Source organism: Triticum urartu, chromosome 7 (genome assembly GCF_003073215.2).
Source record: "Triticum urartu cultivar G1812 chromosome 7, Tu2.1, whole genome shotgun sequence".
Classification (NCBI taxonomy): Eukaryota; Viridiplantae; Streptophyta; class Magnoliopsida; order Poales; family Poaceae; genus Triticum; species Triticum urartu.
The window spans coordinates 606,934,671-606,951,950 of NC_053028.1; the positions used below are offsets into that span (position 1 = coordinate 606,934,671).

General features: G+C 45.7%; 1 protein-coding gene and 1 long non-coding RNA gene across 3 annotated transcripts; one reads left to right on the top strand and one right to left on the bottom strand.

The window, feature by feature from the left end:
* Window positions 1-1,079: 1,079 nt before the first annotated feature.
* LOC125524485 (probable protein phosphatase 2C 59) lies at window positions 1,080-3,330 on the bottom strand. The gene is made up of 8 exons (XM_048689533.1): window positions 2,995-3,330; window positions 2,563-2,690; window positions 2,337-2,435; window positions 2,055-2,213; window positions 1,853-1,939; window positions 1,684-1,775; window positions 1,525-1,599; window positions 1,080-1,435 (listed from the first exon to the last, which is right to left on the bottom strand). The coding sequence occupies exons 1-8, from the start codon at window positions 3,039-3,041 to the stop codon at window positions 1,253-1,255; spliced, it is 870 nt and encodes a 289-aa protein (XP_048545490.1). The 5' UTR covers window positions 3,042-3,330; the 3' UTR covers window positions 1,080-1,252.
* A 583-nt stretch (window positions 3,331-3,913) lies between these two features.
* LOC125521431 lies at window positions 3,914-7,638 on the top strand. Of its 2 annotated transcripts, none has more exons than XR_007289271.1 (7): window positions 3,914-4,230; window positions 5,142-5,222; window positions 5,403-5,602; window positions 5,922-6,023; window positions 6,093-6,281; window positions 6,394-6,501; window positions 7,349-7,638. It is a non-coding gene; the product is annotated as an uncharacterized LOC125521431 (long non-coding RNA). The 2 variants fall into 2 exon arrangements; XR_007289272.1 differs by having other exon boundaries at window positions 5,408-5,602.
* The last annotated feature ends 9,642 nt before the right edge of the window (window positions 7,639-17,280 follow it).

Genomic DNA, 17,280 nt, shown 5'->3' on the forward strand with positions numbered 1-17,280 from the left:
TATTAGATTGTTGAGTGCAAACGAGTGCAGATGAGGCCATTCTTCTTGGAGAACTGAATAATCCGTCCACTTATCAAACCAGAAGAAATTTCTACCACATTTAAGGAAAAAGAATTTCACATTCTTCCTGAAAGGAAGGGAGGATTAGTAAAGTCCTATCGGTTGCTGCTTTCTCCAGACCGCCGGAAGAAGCATGAAAAAAAAGCTCGAACGGTACTATCCCTCCATCACCCCAGAATGAAAGGGGTGAGTGACAATATCTTTGTAGGTGTTTAATAATTTCAAGCAGTACCTCCATCAAAAGGAACAGTTGTTGTTTTGAGCAGAGGGAGGGCCATTCTGATAGTAGACCTCCCAAACTAAATTAACCCAGGGGATATTCCTGTTTATTAATGAATTTGTGAATGTTCTTCAGAAAATCAGAAGTAAGGAGTTATTATGGATTTTCAAATTCAAGATCCCCAAACCTCCTTCATCTTTGGGTCTATAAACGAGGTCCCAGCCGCAAAGGGATTTAGTGCATTTGCTCATGCCCTTCTCAACCCAAAAGACAGTGCCTTCTATATTTGTCAAACTCTTTGATTCCTTTTTGAAGTTTGATGGGACTTATAAAGAAAGGTGGGCAGAGAAGATAATACTCCATCCGTCCCAAAATAAGTGTCTCCATCTTGTTCGAGACACTTATTTTGGGATGGAGGGAGTACAACATAACAAATTGCAGTCTTCCAGTAGTTCCATGAAAATGAGCAGTCCCGTTTAATCAAACTTTGGGCAAGGCAGAGAGGAATCCCCAGATACCTGAATGGCATTGTACCCTTTTCCAAGCATGAGCAGAGCAAGGTAGAATACAGAGCAAGCGGTCTGGTCAAGTGTCCTGTGAACCTTCTAACAGAAACCTGAGCAGTTCTTTCATCCCCACTGTGATATTTTTTCTTCTCATATCATCTTTTTTGGGGTTAACATGTTTATATGATTTTTTTGGCTTTAGCATCTTGTCCACATTTTCATTTCTATCGACGGTTTTCTCGTCAGAATTAGCATTGTGCTGTGCAAACACACCGCCTGGTCGGAGCCGCACATTTAAAGAACTTGAAATTTGAAATGAGAACAGCTGAGAACATACATGATCAGTACAGGCATCGGTAGACTGGAGTGAAGCAAATAAACACGCATGCGAAGGGCTACATCATCAGACACACTGCTTGCACACCACATTGCCCTGCGAACACCTACGCGCTTCGAGGAGGAATGTTCACTTGCCCGGTGCGACAGGGGCTGGGGATCTGTTGGTGGCCGCCGCCGGGGGCTGCTGGTCCAGGAAACGGACGACGACGCAGGTGATGTTGTCGGCGCTTCCCCTCCGCGTCGCCTCCACGAGGAGCTTCTTGGCCGCCTCCTGTGAGTCCACGATCGGCTTCACCATGGCCACGGCTTCCTGGTAAACAGGGCAAGTCATCTCAGAACTCTGCTTCTTGCTAGCTGTGATGTCAGTTCAGCCTGTAAAGGGATTAGTGATGCGTTTACCTCGTTGGTCACGACGTCCCACAGCCCGTCGCTCGCCAGGATGAGGAACTCCAGGGAGCTGTCGACCACCTCCTCCTGTTGTGTTTCAAAATCTCATGTCAGGGAACAATGTTTCTGTCTTGGTGACATGGTTGGAGAACTCTGAAAATAGATACGAACCTTGATCTCTGGATCGGCAACCACGTACTGCTTCAACAGTTTGTCACCAAATGCCCGAGAAACAGCAAGCACGCCGCCCACACGCCATGTACCTGCAGATTACATTGCCACTGAACAATGAGCCCAAGATTCAGCGCCGAACAGGCAACCAGTAGTCTAAGACACTGACCTGCCCACATCACGAAACCTCCGGCGTCCTCTATCCTCTGCCTTTCATCTGTCTGGTCAGGCTTATGGTCCCTTGACACGGCTATAGCTGAACAATTGAAAAGAACGAGGGTCATGATTCAGGCAAACAACAGAGATATGCACAACTGGAACCGGAGGGAGCTGGGAAATGTGATCCCAAAATGATGTCGCTGGGAGCTTACCATCACCGCCTCTACAAATGACCGCCCTAGAGTCCCCAACGTTTGCCACCACCAGGCGATCGCCAACGAGAATGGCCGTGGAGGCCGTCGACCCTGCATCTCGGTTGTGGGTGGTATCGGCCTTCAGGAGCTCTGAATCCGTATGGGTGAAAGTTTCAGCTGCAGAGGAACGAATATTTCAGTGACTGAAACATCAGTGCCCAATTAACTAATTATATGTTCTGCAATGTGTTCTGATCAAGAGAATGCTAATGTCTAATTCAGGGAAATATATAGCAGTACCAATAGCGGACTTGGTATCGGTGAAGAACTTTGGGTGCTTGATTAAGTTGCTGAAAAGGTTCTGCTTGACGAACTCCGCGGCTCGAGCTCCACCATGGCCTGCGGTGACAGATCAGTTATTAGCCATCGATGCTGCATAAGGCAGTTTGCTGATAACTCTGAACCCAAAATGCTTATTTGCACAATACGATTAGTTTCTTCTGAACCGGGCCGCATATTATCTTACCGTCGAAAACACCGAACAATCCGACGGTCTCTCCATCGACGCCATCGATTCTCGTCTCGTGGAAGTCCTCCATGGAAGATCTTTTCCCTAGACTGCTCGCATAACCATAGCTAAACTTGCCATTCTCACTGCCACGATGGAAAACAAATTAACACCAATCACACAGAACAATGATCCGAGCTAAAATCCTTTAGATACATTTCACAATTAATCACCATCGTCACTAGAATGTTATAACATGCCATAACATCAGCAAGAACAAAATTTCTAGACATGCTAAGACTTCTTCGCCATTTCCAGCATGCATGATCATCAGAATTTGAAAACTGAACGGCGCGCAGAGACGGCCACGGCGATTGGCGGCGGCGTCCACCACGTCAACCACATCCACGGTTCACCAAGAAAAGAATCGCAGGAGCGCGCACGACGTACCTGACCCCGCCGCCACTGACAGGCTTGGTGTCCCCGCGGTGCCCCATAGAATCGAGGAGGACGACGGCCGGCCGGATTCCTCTTCAACGCGCAAGCGCAACACGGCCGGCGATGGCAGGCAGCGACGAGGGAAGAAGAAGAACCAATGGTCCCAGGAGGCCCTGGCGCTCGTAAATAAGGAACGAAGAGGAGAAATCGGAGGCAGAAACTCAAGGAGCTCGTGCGGCTAAAAGGGTGGCGGGCCGCGTGCGGTGGCGGGGAGAGGAAGTCGATGGGCGGTGCCGTGCGGGGGCACGTGGCGGCGCGCGAAAGGGAAAGGGGGCGGGGTCAATGCCGTGGACGCGTCGGGAGAGCCCGTGCTTGCAGTCGACGGCTTTTCTTGGATCTCTCGCCCCCATCCCATCATCATGGACACCGTCGTCTCTCCCCGCGCCTCTTCGTGTTGGTTTTGGTTTCGTGACTCGGCTCGACCGGCCGGCCGTCGGCGAATCGAATCGGGGCGGTGGCGCTCGCGGATTAGGTCGTGGACACGAGGCGCTCGCATGCACGTGGCATGGCGAGAGGAAAGCGTGCGTCTCTGGATGGGCGACACGTGTGCGCTTGCGGTGCGGTACACGTTAGAGCGCCCAATAATGGTACCAGGAGTACTGCCCTGACCTGACCGGTCCGTGCACACGTCGGTGTTTCTTTGCTTGGTGCCGTGACGAACTTCTCGCGGCATTGTTGATTCGTGGCTAGCCTTTTACCATTCCCAAATCCTAAAAAGTGGTCGGATGCTCGTTTGCTCGCTCGAGCACGCACCCTGAGAACCGTTCGATCGCAACACACACGCGGGATCGTGACCCAGGGTTTTTTTTTGTCGGAGAAGATTCGTCGGCTCGGCGTCCCTCTTACGACAACCATCAACTTGGGGGGGCCCACCACTACACCCACTCCTCGGTGCTGTTCCCCTAATCCCTTCTTCCCCGCACATCTCGCTCGGCCGTCGTGGATTGCATCGCCGCCGCAGAAATTGGAGCGCCCGCCGGTTGCCGCATAGGTCGCGGGTGGTGGTTGAGCGCGCGCGCGGGGCGGAGGCGCGAGAGGCTGCGGTGGTGCGCGCGGGGACTGCAGAAGAGAGGTGGAGCGGGTGAAGGTTGCCGCGGTGCTCTGTCTCCAATCCGCCAAGGGGTGCGGGGTGAAGGTCGCCGGCGACGCTGCATTTCCGGCGAGGGGACTTGCCACGGAATTTCTGAGGTAAGAATCACGTTGTTCCCCGCCCTTTTTTCACGGTTCCATTTCTGCTCGGGGATAGTGGTGGCCCTAGTTCGTTGATGCGTTTAGGATTCATGGGCACAGGGAGGGGGAGAGGTGATCATGCGCGCAGAGAAGGGAGGCCCTAGTTCATTGTTGTCCCTTCCCAAACATTTTTCCGAGCCCAGTGGGCGGATCCGTTGTGTGCATCTCATGTTAATTCAGTCGAATTGAGTATGTGATTTGCCTGAGATTTGTGTAGGAGTTGCCTGACTCATGTCTATTTTTCATGTTAATTTAGTTGCTTGGAGATTTTGGGATTTTGCCTGAGATTTGTGTAAGAGTTTCCTGACTCATGTTAATTTGAGTTGCTATGGGATTGTGTAGATTTTTTGTTGTTGGTGGGATTGATGAGTTGCTTCAAGTTTGTTAGGGGTTGCCTAACTAACGTTAATTGAGTTGCCGAATCTAGAGAGGCTGGGGAGTCTTCGGACAAGAGTGCCCATGTTAATTTGAGTTGCCAATATGATGTGGATTTTTGGCAGGTTAATTTATGTTGTGTGAGGTTATTTTTTTGGTGTAGAAATTTGCCATAAGTCAATATATGAGTTGCCTTGACTTTGCGATCCATAATTCATTCATATTGTGTTTGCTAAAGTGTTGAGTACCAGGGGGTGGGGTGTGGGTGTTTGGTCTGTTTTGTCACTTTTTTATTTGTTGCTTAAGTCATTTTTAGATTTTGGGATTGAGGTAGGATGGCACATCAGCAAGCTCTAGCAAGTTTTTGAGCCATGAAACAGGCAAATATAGTGCTATAAGCAGACAAGTTTTCATCAAGCAGAAGAAATTGTATATGTGGCTAATAATTTTTATATTTTTTTTCATTTCCCTGATATCCTTTTGTGTTTTTGCAGCATCAACAATGTCTGAGACAAGCAAAAAAAAGTGACGGTCAGGTCGCACAAGCAACCCAACAGGGTGTACATGAAATAGAGGTAACCGCTTTTTCTCGGGCTGAAATAAAACAGGTGGCAGGGGTGGCACAGGGGCGGTGTTGTTCCTTTTTTACTAGTGTTTTTTCAAGATGAATATGGGGGTGGGACGGGGCGGTGGTGTTATCATGTTCGAGTTATGCGACTATTTTTTACTAAACAAACAAGCATCATTTTTTTCAGCGTAGGTACGCCCACCACAGCAACAAAACATGCCGGTAATTGTCTATAAGTGTATGCGCACTAAAGAGATCATCTATCGCGGGAAGCGCCCATCATACATAGATAGTAATACCAGTGCACCAGATGCTGATTTAGAAGGCAAGGATATCATGTAAGAGGAGGAATCGAAGCCAAAACGGCGGAGGACAGGCAAAAACGAGGTAAATATGCGTAAACTTAGTAGTTTCCACCGCCCCTTTTTTTTGCTAAGGCTGGATGATCATGAGTTTTCCAAGGTATGTATCATGTGATGTGAATGCGTGGCAACTTAGTAAAAAAATCTCGAAAGCATCATGCGTAAGCAAGTTCAGTATTGGAGGCCTCGGATGAGTGCTGTTTTTGTTATTTTTTGGTGCGCATTGGAAGGCTATTTGCCTGGTTTTTTGGTTTTACTTGCTTGGAATTGGTATGTGAGTTGGCGGTATCCGAGAGACGATATCCAGAAAGTCATCTGAATGCACTCTTTTTCGTTTTGTGTAGTAGGAACTAATGGATGGATCAAGCAAAAAGGGCATTCAAGAAGATCATCATGCAGTTAATCGTGATGCTAATCCCTCGCATGCGATTGAATATCATCAAGAGGTGTGTCAGAAAAAAGATTCAATAAACTTGTTGTGTGTTCTTTTAACTTGTTGCGTGTTCTTTTTGCAGGGCTAGAGAAGCACACCCTTTATTGGGTACCAGCATCGGGGAAGAAAGAAGATTGCTGCCCGTGGCAAATGTCCGCTAGACATCAACAACAATCCGAGTGTTTCCACAGATGGTGATGGAAATGTTGAGAAAGACACTGCTGTGGAACAACCATCAAAAGCAAAACGTCAAAAGACCGGATCTAACGAGGTAATACACAGTCGCTTCACTTTTGATCAACACTTGCCCAAGTTCTGCTGTCAAGTTGCCTAACTGTCCAGGAAATACACATGTTTCATCTGTTGTTGTATTTTTCTTCTAGGATAAGAGAAACAAGGCATCGTCTGCAAGGCTTTTCAAGCTGAATAAACTTCTTGTACATGTTCAACAAGGCCAAGCTCAAGTCACTTTCAGTCAATTTCTGACACAGGTACCATAAATCCATCTCTATATGAAAACATTTGTTGCATAGTAGTAATCCTTTCTTGCCTAACATTATTTTTCTTCAACCGGCTTTTTTTTACATTCATTTCTTTCTTGCTTAATCATGACATGTAAGTTGCCTAAACATATCACCAAAGTTGCCGAAAACACCTGAAATTTTGCTTCAGAAGAATACCCATGCCAGTTTCATGTTTGATTCACAATACTACTGAATTTGCATGAAACAAGCCCTAAAACTTTGGCTACCATTGTTTTCTTGCAACCAGTTTTTTTACACATCATTTTCGTCCTTTGCTTAAACATAACATGTAAGTTGCCTAAAACATAGCACTTATCTGGCTAAAAACTTCTGGAGTTTTGCTTCATAATAACCATACCGGTATTTCTTGCTTCACATTTGTCCTAATTTTGCCCAAACAAACCCTCAAACTTGCCTACCATTATTTTCCTTCAACCAGCCTTTTTTTACATTGACTCCCCACCCTTTTTGCTCAACCTTAACATGTAAGTTGCCTAACCATAACACTTAACTTGCTTAAAACAACCAGTCTTTGCACAACACTCCTGGATTTGTCCAAATAGGGCTTGAAGCTTGCCGAAACATCTACACACACACCTTGCTTACGATCTACAGTTGCTCAAAACAGGCCAAGCAAGTTGCTTTACCAGTAAACATACTTGTGTTTCTACCAACTTATTAAGTAGAACAACAAACCCATCAAATCAATTAGGCAGAAAATCTAACATTTGCAGCAATTAACAGCACCTGTGCAACTTTGTATTTCTGTTTTTTCATCCAGTACATGCTCTTACACATTTTTTTCAAACTGCAGCCTTATACAGATCATGGGGAAAGAGAAAGGGAGGCTTGTGTTCTTCAGTAAGCCAGGGGATAGGGATGAAAGAAGCACACAACCATGGGGGAAAGTGAAAGTTAAATCTGACCTTTTTTTGTGCTTCTTCTACCCTTAGTCAATATGAATTGCCCGGAGAACAAATCCTAAACCAGCCACCATTGGAGGATTGTGGAGAGTTTTCTGGATCTGGGAGTTGTCCCTTTGTGGCTTGGGAGAGAGAAGAAGATGGGGCTGGGCGATTTGGTGGGGAGAAAAGGAGACGCCCGCGCGGGGGGGGGGGGGGGGGGGGGGGGGGAAAAACAGGGGGGGGGGGGGGGGGGGGGGGGGGGGGGGGGAGGAGGGAAACACAGGGGGGAGGGAGGATCAGGTGAGTTCCGCGGCTCGATGGTTGGGTGCAAGGAATCAGGAGCGGGGGCCAGGTACTTTCCTATTCTGGATAGGAGGGACAGAAAATTACTATTTTGGGAGGGCTGCCAGGGAACGCTAGGGAGCAGCCGACTGCTCCCTCTAGTTCTCAACAGAAATGCACAAGGGTCAAAGCGAAAACCGCACGCCCGAAAAAATTGGATCGCTCGAGGAGATCAAGGAGGCGACTAGGGGTCCCTTGCGCGCCGCCGGTGACGCCGCCAGTTCCCTCTCTCTCCGACGGTGGAAGGGAGGGGGAACCTCAGGTCTGTTCACTAGGTTGATGTGTGGTAGGGTTAGGGTTGAGGGAGACGCCGCCGAGGCCGTTGCGGTGGTGTCGCGTCGGAATAAGTTTCTCTAGGCTCCGTTCGTGGTCAGGCAAGGCTTTTGTCTTCGTTTAGGAGCCAGTGGTGTTGGGGATCCCCGAATCTCGTCGAGGTCGCGGGCTATGGTGGTTGGAGGTCCATCGGCACTGTCTGTTTGAATCCTGAGATGGGCGATGGAGGTAGGGAGACGAAGACCTTTCTTCTTCCTTGTTGGTACGATTTGCCGCTGCTGTTCTTCTCCTTCCTCTGCGCTGATGCTGGTGGGAGATCTTGCTTTGCCCGGGCGGATGGCCTGGCCGCGGTGCTGGACCGATCGTACGACTCGAGTTCTCTTCCTTTCGGAAGGGACACTTTTCGCGGTACTCAAAGCCAAAGATGACGACGGCTGTTGCAGGTGTGTTGGATTGATGTCCATGCACTTCCATCGCTGGTGTCAAAAAAGAAGGAAGCAGCATGGCGGCAATTGTACCGTGGTCGAAGATGATGACCTGTTTGCGACTGGTTGCATATCCTTCTGCTGCAGGGGTCTTCTCTCAAGATTCAGGGATGATGACACAGGGCTCCGGAGATCTTCTTGTGTTATGGTTGTCTTAGGATACTCTAGGTGTTCATGGTCCTTTGTTTTTGCGTTTCAGTGTGCTTGTCAGAGTCACCTATTCTGTACTGATTCGTGATTTGAATGAACAATTTCTAAAAAAAACAGAAATGCACAAGAAAAAACATGTCTTGTGCAATAACATAGTAGTACTACATGCTTTGTTTGTTTGCAGGAAAAAAAGAATGACTAGGAACATCTTCGATCGGACTCGGCTAATTTTATCTTTTTTGCCCACAAACACGACCAATCCATTTCAAATCCCAAATTATGCACGCAACTGTTCTCTCAAATTGTCATATGATTGGGGAGATGAAGAAAGAGAGAAATGAAAAAAAACAAGAAAACAATGGTATAGGATGGGTTGGGTCCAATGTGGTTGGCTTTCCGGACATCCCATTTCCTTCTCACATATGAGCTGGATTTGAGGGTTTTTGAACATCCGGACAAATTGATGGATTTGTTGGCTTTGGCTGAAGAGTCTCTCTCTCTCTCTCTCTCATGTTCGGCAACATTTAGACTGTCTATCCAGATATATGAAGATGATTTGAGGTCTCGATTGGAGCAGCTCTAAGGTAGAGCAATAGTAAACATCATCACTTCTCGAGTGGGGCAGGACTTGAGAAAAATGCCCACCCGAAGTATTTTGGAGAGGGCTGAAACCACTTTAGGGTAGCCATGTATTGTTTGGGAGATCGTGCTTCGTACCCCCAGTCATAACATGATAATATTTGAAATCAGATAAAAGTTGCACGTGAATTGGACAAACATACATCTAAAATCATCTGAAGTACAACCATACCACATAGTTAATTCCTTGATTAAACACCATTTAGAAGCATATGGAAAACAAACATCATCCACTGTCAACATGAGCACATGCAAAGATAACATCCTGTGGTCACTTCCTCCCCCAAAATCCATACTTCTTGGGGCAAGGCGCTCCGCATGTTCACAAAATCCCACATGCACCGGTTGTAAGATTCATGAATCACACACTATTGGTGTGTGGGTGGCTTGAGTATCCAGTTGGAGGGTTTCTTCACATTGTGATAGTTGTGCTCCCTGATGCACTTCTAGTAGTTTCTACGACTAATCATTGCCATCGCATCAAATGTTTCACTTTCCTGTGCCATCGCTGAGGCAACAACCTCATCTACGGCGTAATGGGCTGACCTTTTCTCCCTCTTCCTACCGATACTGCCAAACACCCCCATGACATCTTCTGCATCATCATTTGGCATTGAGAAGTTGATGTCCTCTATCCACACACAATCGCTCATCGCTATCATGCTCATGAAATAATCGACACACAGGGGAAGAAGAGGTACTTTCCCTTTGTCAACGTTGAGAGTCGCTCATGAGCGCCACTTATGCGCCGACCTGATTCCAGATCCTCTTCGCCTATGAGGCTCGTCAGAGTAGGGACGGGGGAGGTGTCTGTTGTAACCATGTACATATTAGCTTTAGGGTAGGTTTTTCCTCTAGGGAGTTCGGCATGATAACAGGGTCTGGTGAGATACCGTTGGGTAACGTGCTGCTGGCGCCTTCTAGCAATGCCTAGTGGCTAGCAGCGTCGATCTTTCTTCTAGTGGCAACGTGGTGCCTACCGTTGGTGGATGGATCTTCATTGGCATTTCCCCCAATAAGCTCCAGTACAACCCTGATCTGGTGAAGGCCTCATTCTCTTCTCTTTGAGCTCGAGGCTAGCGTATAGGTGGATGGAGAGATGGTGAAGGGAGGAACTATGGATCTTGCATATGGGTTTGAAGATCATGATCACCAGCCACTGTCTTGGAGGGGCTATGGCGCCATCAGGTTGCGGTCTTCACAGCTACGTTGTTTCCTTTTCTGATCGAAGGACGTCCACCTCGTTCCTCTTGGCCTATAAGGGGCAATTACATCTTCTTTTTGGAGTTCACAGTGAGTTCTCATTGCTACATAGGCCTCGGCGTTCCAAGTGATTCTTCCTGGATGATGGCGAGGCTTGATCTGGATAGGAGTTGTTTTGGACCTAGTTGTAATTTTAATTTCTAGTCTCGCGTCCTTCTTGTTGAAGTCAGGTACTAGGTGGCATTTTCTTTTTCTTAGAGTCCTTGGATGTGCATTGTGTTGTAATCGCTGAGTTTTAATGAAGTTTTCATGGTCATCATGACCCTTCTGTTCAAAAAATAAATAAATATTGACACACACCATGCTTTGATCATTCACATTGTACAATAACAAAGAATCAATTCCTCCCTCCGTTTCAATGAATAAGGAATATTTCATTTCGTTAAGACAATACTTTGACCAATTATTACTCTTTTAATATTTGGTTTATGTGATACAAAATGACTATCATAAAAAATACTTGTAAACACAAATCTAGTGACACAAATTTCATGTGGTATTGATAACCCACAAGTATAGGGGATTGCAACAGCTTTCGAGGGTAGAGTATTCAACCCAAATTTATTGATTTGACACAAGGGGAGCCAAAGAATATTCTCAAGTATTAGCAGCTGAGTTGTCAATTCAACCACACCTAGAAACTTAGTATCTGCAGCAAAGTGTTTAGTAGCAAAGTAATATGACAGTGGTGGTAGCGGCAACAAAAGTAAAGACAGCAAAAGTAATGTTTTTGGTATTTTGTAGTGATTGTAACAGTAGCAGTGGGAAAGTAAATAAGCGAGAACCAGTATATGGAAAAATCGTAGGCACTGGATCAGTGATGGATAATTATGCCGGATGCGGTTCATCATGTAACAGTCATAACATAGGGTGACACAGAACTAACTCCAATTCATCAATGTAATGTATGCATGTATTCCGTATATAGTCATACGTGCTTATGGAAAAGAACTTGCATGACATCTTTTGTCCTACCCTCCCGTGGCAGCGGGGTCCTATTGGAAACTAAGGGATATTAAGGCCTCCTTTTAATAGAGAACCGAAACAAAGCATTAGCACATAGTAAATACATGAACTCCTCAAACTATGGTCATCACCGGGAGTGGTCCCGATTATTGTCACTTCATGATTGCCGGATCATAACACATAGTAGGTGACTATAGACTTGCAAGATAGGATCAAGAAATCACATATATTCATGAAAACATAATAGGTTCAGATCTGAAATCATGGCACTCGGGCCCTAGTGACAAGCATTAAGCATAGCAAAGTCATAGCAACATCAATCTCAGAACATAATGGATACTAGGGATCAAACCCTAACAAAACTAACTCGATTACATGATAAATCTCATCCAACCCATCACCGTCCAGCAAGCCTACGATGGAATTACTCACGCACGGCGGTGAGCATCATGAAATTGGTGATGGAGGATGGTTGATGATGACAACGGCGACGAATCCCCCTCTCCGGAGCCCCAAACGGACTCCAGATCAGCCCTCCCGAGAGGTTTTAGGGCTTGGTGGCGGCTCCGTATCGTAAAACGTGATGATTTCTTCTCTCTGATTTTTTTCTCTGCGAAAGCAAATATATAGAGTTGGAGTTGGCGTCGGAGGGCATCCAGGGGCCCACGAGGTAGGGGGGGGGTGCGCCCTAGAGGGGGGGGCACCCTCGTGGACAGGGTGTGGGCCCCCTGGTCTTCATCTTTGGCGAGGATTTTTTATTATTTTTTCTAAGATGTTCCGTGGAGTTTCAGGTCATTCCGAGAATATTTGTTTTCTGCACATAAAACAACACCATGGCAATTATGCTGAAAACAGCGTTAGTCTGGGTTAGTTCCATTCAAATCATACAAGTTAGAGTCCAAAACAAGGGCAAAAGTGTTTGGAAAAGTAGATACGACGAAGACGTATCAACTCCCCCAATCTTAAACCCTTACTTGTCCTCAAGCAATTCAGTTGACAAACTGAAAGAAAGAAAAACTTTTACAAACTCTGTTTGCTCTTGTTGTTGTAACTATGTCAAGCCAGCATTCAAGTTTTCAGCATAGATCATAACTAACCACATTTGCAATAATTCTCAGGTCTCATAATTGCTCATATCAATAGCATAATCAACTAGCAAGTCATAATAATAAATCTCGGATGACAAAACTTTCTCAAAACAATCATAATATGATATAACAAGATGGTATCTCGCTAGCCCTTTCCGAGACCGCAAAACATAAATGTAGAGCACCTTTAAAGATCAAGGACTGACTAGACATTGTAATTCATGGTAAAAGAGATCCAATCATAGTCACACCCAATATAAATTAATAGTAATGAATGCAAATGACAGCTGTGCTCTCCAGCTAGTACTTTTTAATAAGAGGGTGATGACTTAACATAAAAGTAAATGGATAGGCCCTTCGCAGAGGGAAGCAGGGATTTGTAGAGGTGCCAGAGCTCGGTTTTGAAATAGAGATAAATTGCATTTTGAGCGATATACTTTCATTGTCAACGTAACAACTAAGAGATGGCGATATCTTCCATGCTAAACACATTATAAGCGGTTCCCAAACAGAATGGTAAAGTTTATACCCCCCTCCACCAACAAGCATCAATCCATGACTTGCTCGAAACAACGAGTGTCTCCAACATACATCAGGTCCCAGGGGGAGTTTTGTTTGCAATTAATTTTGATTTGGTTTGCATAAAGCATGGGACTGGGCATCCCGGTGACCAGCCATTTTCTCGTGAGTGAGGAGCGGAGTCCACTCCTCTTGAGAATAACCCGCCTAACACGGAAGATAAGGACAACCTTGGTTGATACATGAGCTATTCGAGCATACAAAACAGAATGTTTATTTGAAGGTTTAGAGTTTGGCACATACAAATTTACTTGGAACGGCAGGTAGATACTGCATATAGGAAGGTATGGTGGACTCATCCGAAATAACTTTGGGGTTTAAGGGATTGGATGCAGAAGCAGTATTCCCGCTTAGTACAAGTGAAGGCTAGCAAAAGACTGGGAAGCGACCAACTAGAGAGCGACAACAGCCATGTACATGCATTAAAATTAATAAACATTGGATGCAAGCATGAGTAGGATATAATCCACCATGAACATAAATATCGTGAAGGCTATGTTGATTTATTTCAACTACATGCGTGAACACGTGCCAAGTCACGTCACTTAAATCATTCAAAGGAGGATACCACCCATCATACCACATCATAACCATCTCAATAGCATGTTGGCACGCAAGGTAAACCATTATAACTCATAGCTAATCAAGCATGGCACAAGCAACTATGATCTCTAATTGTCATTGCAAACATGTTTATTCATAATAAGCTGAATCAAGAACGAGGGGCTCATCATTTTTACAAAAACAAAAGTGGTCGAGTTCATACCAGCTTTTCTCATCTCAGTCAGCCCATCATATATCATCATAATTGCCTTTCACTTGCACGACCGAACGATGTGAATAATAGTAAGAGTGCACGTGCATTGGACTAAGCTGAAATCTGCGAGCATTCAATAAACAGGAGAAGACAAGGCAATATGGGCTCTGGGTTAATTCAACAATAATGCATATAAGAGCCACTTCAATAATTTAATCACGGTCTTCTCCTACTGACCCCCAAAGGAAAGAGAAAAAAAATAAAAACTATTTACATGGGAAAGCTCCCAACAAGCAAAATAAGAACGGGACATATTTTTGGGTTTTCCTTTTTTTATTACTACTACTACAGCAGAAAAATAAACTACTACTAATTTTTTTGGTTTTTCTTAAGGTTTAACAAACACACAAGAAGAAGCAGGAAAAGGAAAATAAACTAGCATGGATATTACAGTGAAAGAGTATGAGCACCGACATCTAGCAATGAGTGTGTGTGAACATAAATGTAATGTCGGTGAGAAATACATACTCCCCCAAGCTTAGGCTTTTGGCCTAAGTTGGTCTATTGCCAGGGATAGCCTGGCGGATACCCGTAGGTGTAGCTGGGATCGTACTGCGACGAAGAATAGTTGGGATCATACTGTGATGAAGAAGAAGACTCTGACTGCCACTGGCTGACAGTCATCTCTGGATCCCAAGAATAAACAGATTGTCGTGGAGGCTCATCTTGTGGTTCCTGTTCTGGGGCTGGTGCAGGATTCTTGTAAGCTTGGACGGCAGCCCACGTAACGAGGTAGGGTCCTATAAAATTAAACAAAGAAGGAGCAGGCAATGTAATAGTTTCAGGATAATGTTTATCAAAGTATAACTTATATTTGAGCTCTCCATTCCTGTCCTTAACAAGAAAATCATGAGCTATCATGCTCTTATAGTCTAGATAAGCATTAGGTAGCATTTTTTCTTCTTTCTCATAATGCCTAATAGCTATGTTAAAGTGTGCAGCAAGGCGAGAAGCATAAATGCCTCCAAAGATGGGGCCTTTAGTACGGTTCAGACTCAACCGCCTAGCAATAATTCCGCCTATACCGACAGTGTTGTTGCGGTATAAACCATGGAACAGAATAATAATATCAGGAACACTAAGGTTCCCACAGTTCCCACGACCAATCAAGCATCGACTAGCAAATAAAGCAAAATAGCGTAACACAGGAAAATGTATGCTAGTAATTCTTGCATCAGAAACCTTCCTGGTTTCTCCCATAGAGATAAGGTTAATAAATGGTTCTAACTCTTTACGAGGTGGTTCCTCTAAGATACCATCAGGAGGTATGTTGCAGACTACGCAAAATTCAGACAATGGCATTTTCTTCACAACGTCATATAAATGAAACTCTACTGAAGGAGGTGACTCTTTAGGGAAAAAGTAGAAGTTTTGCACAAAAGTATTGTGAGTAAGAGATACTGTGGACGTTGGTCACGGACGAAGTCGGTGAGGCCAGCATTCTTAATCAATGAATAGAAATCCTCATAAATCCCGGCCTCTCTCAAGAAATTATCAGAAGGCCATTCACACGGCCGGATCTCCGCAGTACGAGGCAAATTATATTTGAGCCTCTGAGCTTCTTCATTTTGTTTATCCTTTGAGCTTCAGCTCGATGAACCCCTCAAAAGTCTCCTCATTATTTTTCTGAAATAATCTGAAATTTTAGTAACTTCAAACAAAAGTGAACCAACTTCAATAAAACTGATAGCAACTACTCCTACAAGTGCCTAGAGCCTAAATCAAGCATTTGAACTACTTGGAACCATATAAATTTGACATGCAAGCTCAAGAACATGGTCACCTATGCAGCACAAATTTGCAAAGAATAAAGCACTAGAACAAAAACTAATTGGACCAATGGAGGAGTCACATACCAAGGAACAATCTCCCCAAGCAGTTTTGCGAGAGGTGCTTTGAGCAAGGAGATCGAAAATCACAGCAAAAGTGGCTGGAACTCGTGGTTGAGTTGGTTTTTCGGGTTTGTGTGAGACAGAGGAAGAAGATGGGTGCTGGGATAAGTGGAGGAGGGCCACCGTGGGCCCACGAGGCAGGCGGGCGCGCCCTAGAGGGGGGGGGGCGCCCACCACCCTCGTGGCCAGGTGGCAGCTCCTCCCGCGGTAATTTTTGCACAGTAAATCCTCAAATATTCCCGAAAAAATCATATTAAATTGGCATGTCATTCCGAGGACTTTTATTTTCGGGATATTTTTATATTGCATGGATAAGTCAGGAAACAGACAGAAAACACTATTTTTACTTTATTTCTACTAATTAACAGAAAATATAGAGAGGGTACAGAAGGTTGTGCTTCTAGTTTCATCCATCTCATGCTCGTCAAAAAGAATCCACTAACAAGGTTGATCAAGTCTTGTTAACAAACTCATTCGGATAATCATGAAACCGGAGAAATTTCGAATAACACTAAGTTACCTCAACAGGGATATGCACATCCCCAATAATAAGTATATCATATTTCTTTTTGACAGTAGGAATAGGAAATTCAAAACCTCCAATTATAATCGATGGAATTTTTCCAATGGAGTTGATACTATGAACTTGAGGTTGTTTCCTCGGAAAGTGCGGGGGTACTGATCCACGGGCACCTATGGGACCGGCGGACCGGGTCCCTTTCGGTTCGGCGGGGGCGGAGATCGTGCAAAGAGCAAATCGAGGCGATGCACGCGAGCGATTTACCCAGGTTACGGGCCGCACGGATGCGTAAAACCCTACTCCTGCTTTGTGGTTTGTATTGATTTCTTGCTCGGGAGCGCGGAGTGCTACAGTACACACCAGCAGCTAGCGAGACCGAGCGTGAGTGTTCGAACCTCCCCCTACATTACACACGGGCCTCCTTTTATATGTTCAAGGGGTTACCGACAGGTGGCAACGGATGTAAAGGGCAAAAATGGAAAGGTGCTATGGTAGGCGCAGCTACCTGCTACAGTGTATCATACCTAACCCTGACGGCAGGGGACCAGGGCCTTAAATGCCCGTCTGTGTCGCCTAAATAGTGCGAAAAGGGACCGCCAGGGATGCCACCGTTCGCCATGATGGCGATCTTGTCAGCGCCGCTTGCCACCGCACGCCCCTAGCTGCACAGCCTTCCGCCACGTGCGCCTGGAAGGGCCCCAGAGCGACACGTTGGTGGATGTGCTGGAGCGCGGGCACGGAGAGGTGGCTTGCCGCGGCAAGCAGCTTGCCGCGGTCGTTGTCTTGTCGCGTCCGGGAGTTTGTCGCTCACCGGGCCTTGCCGGGAC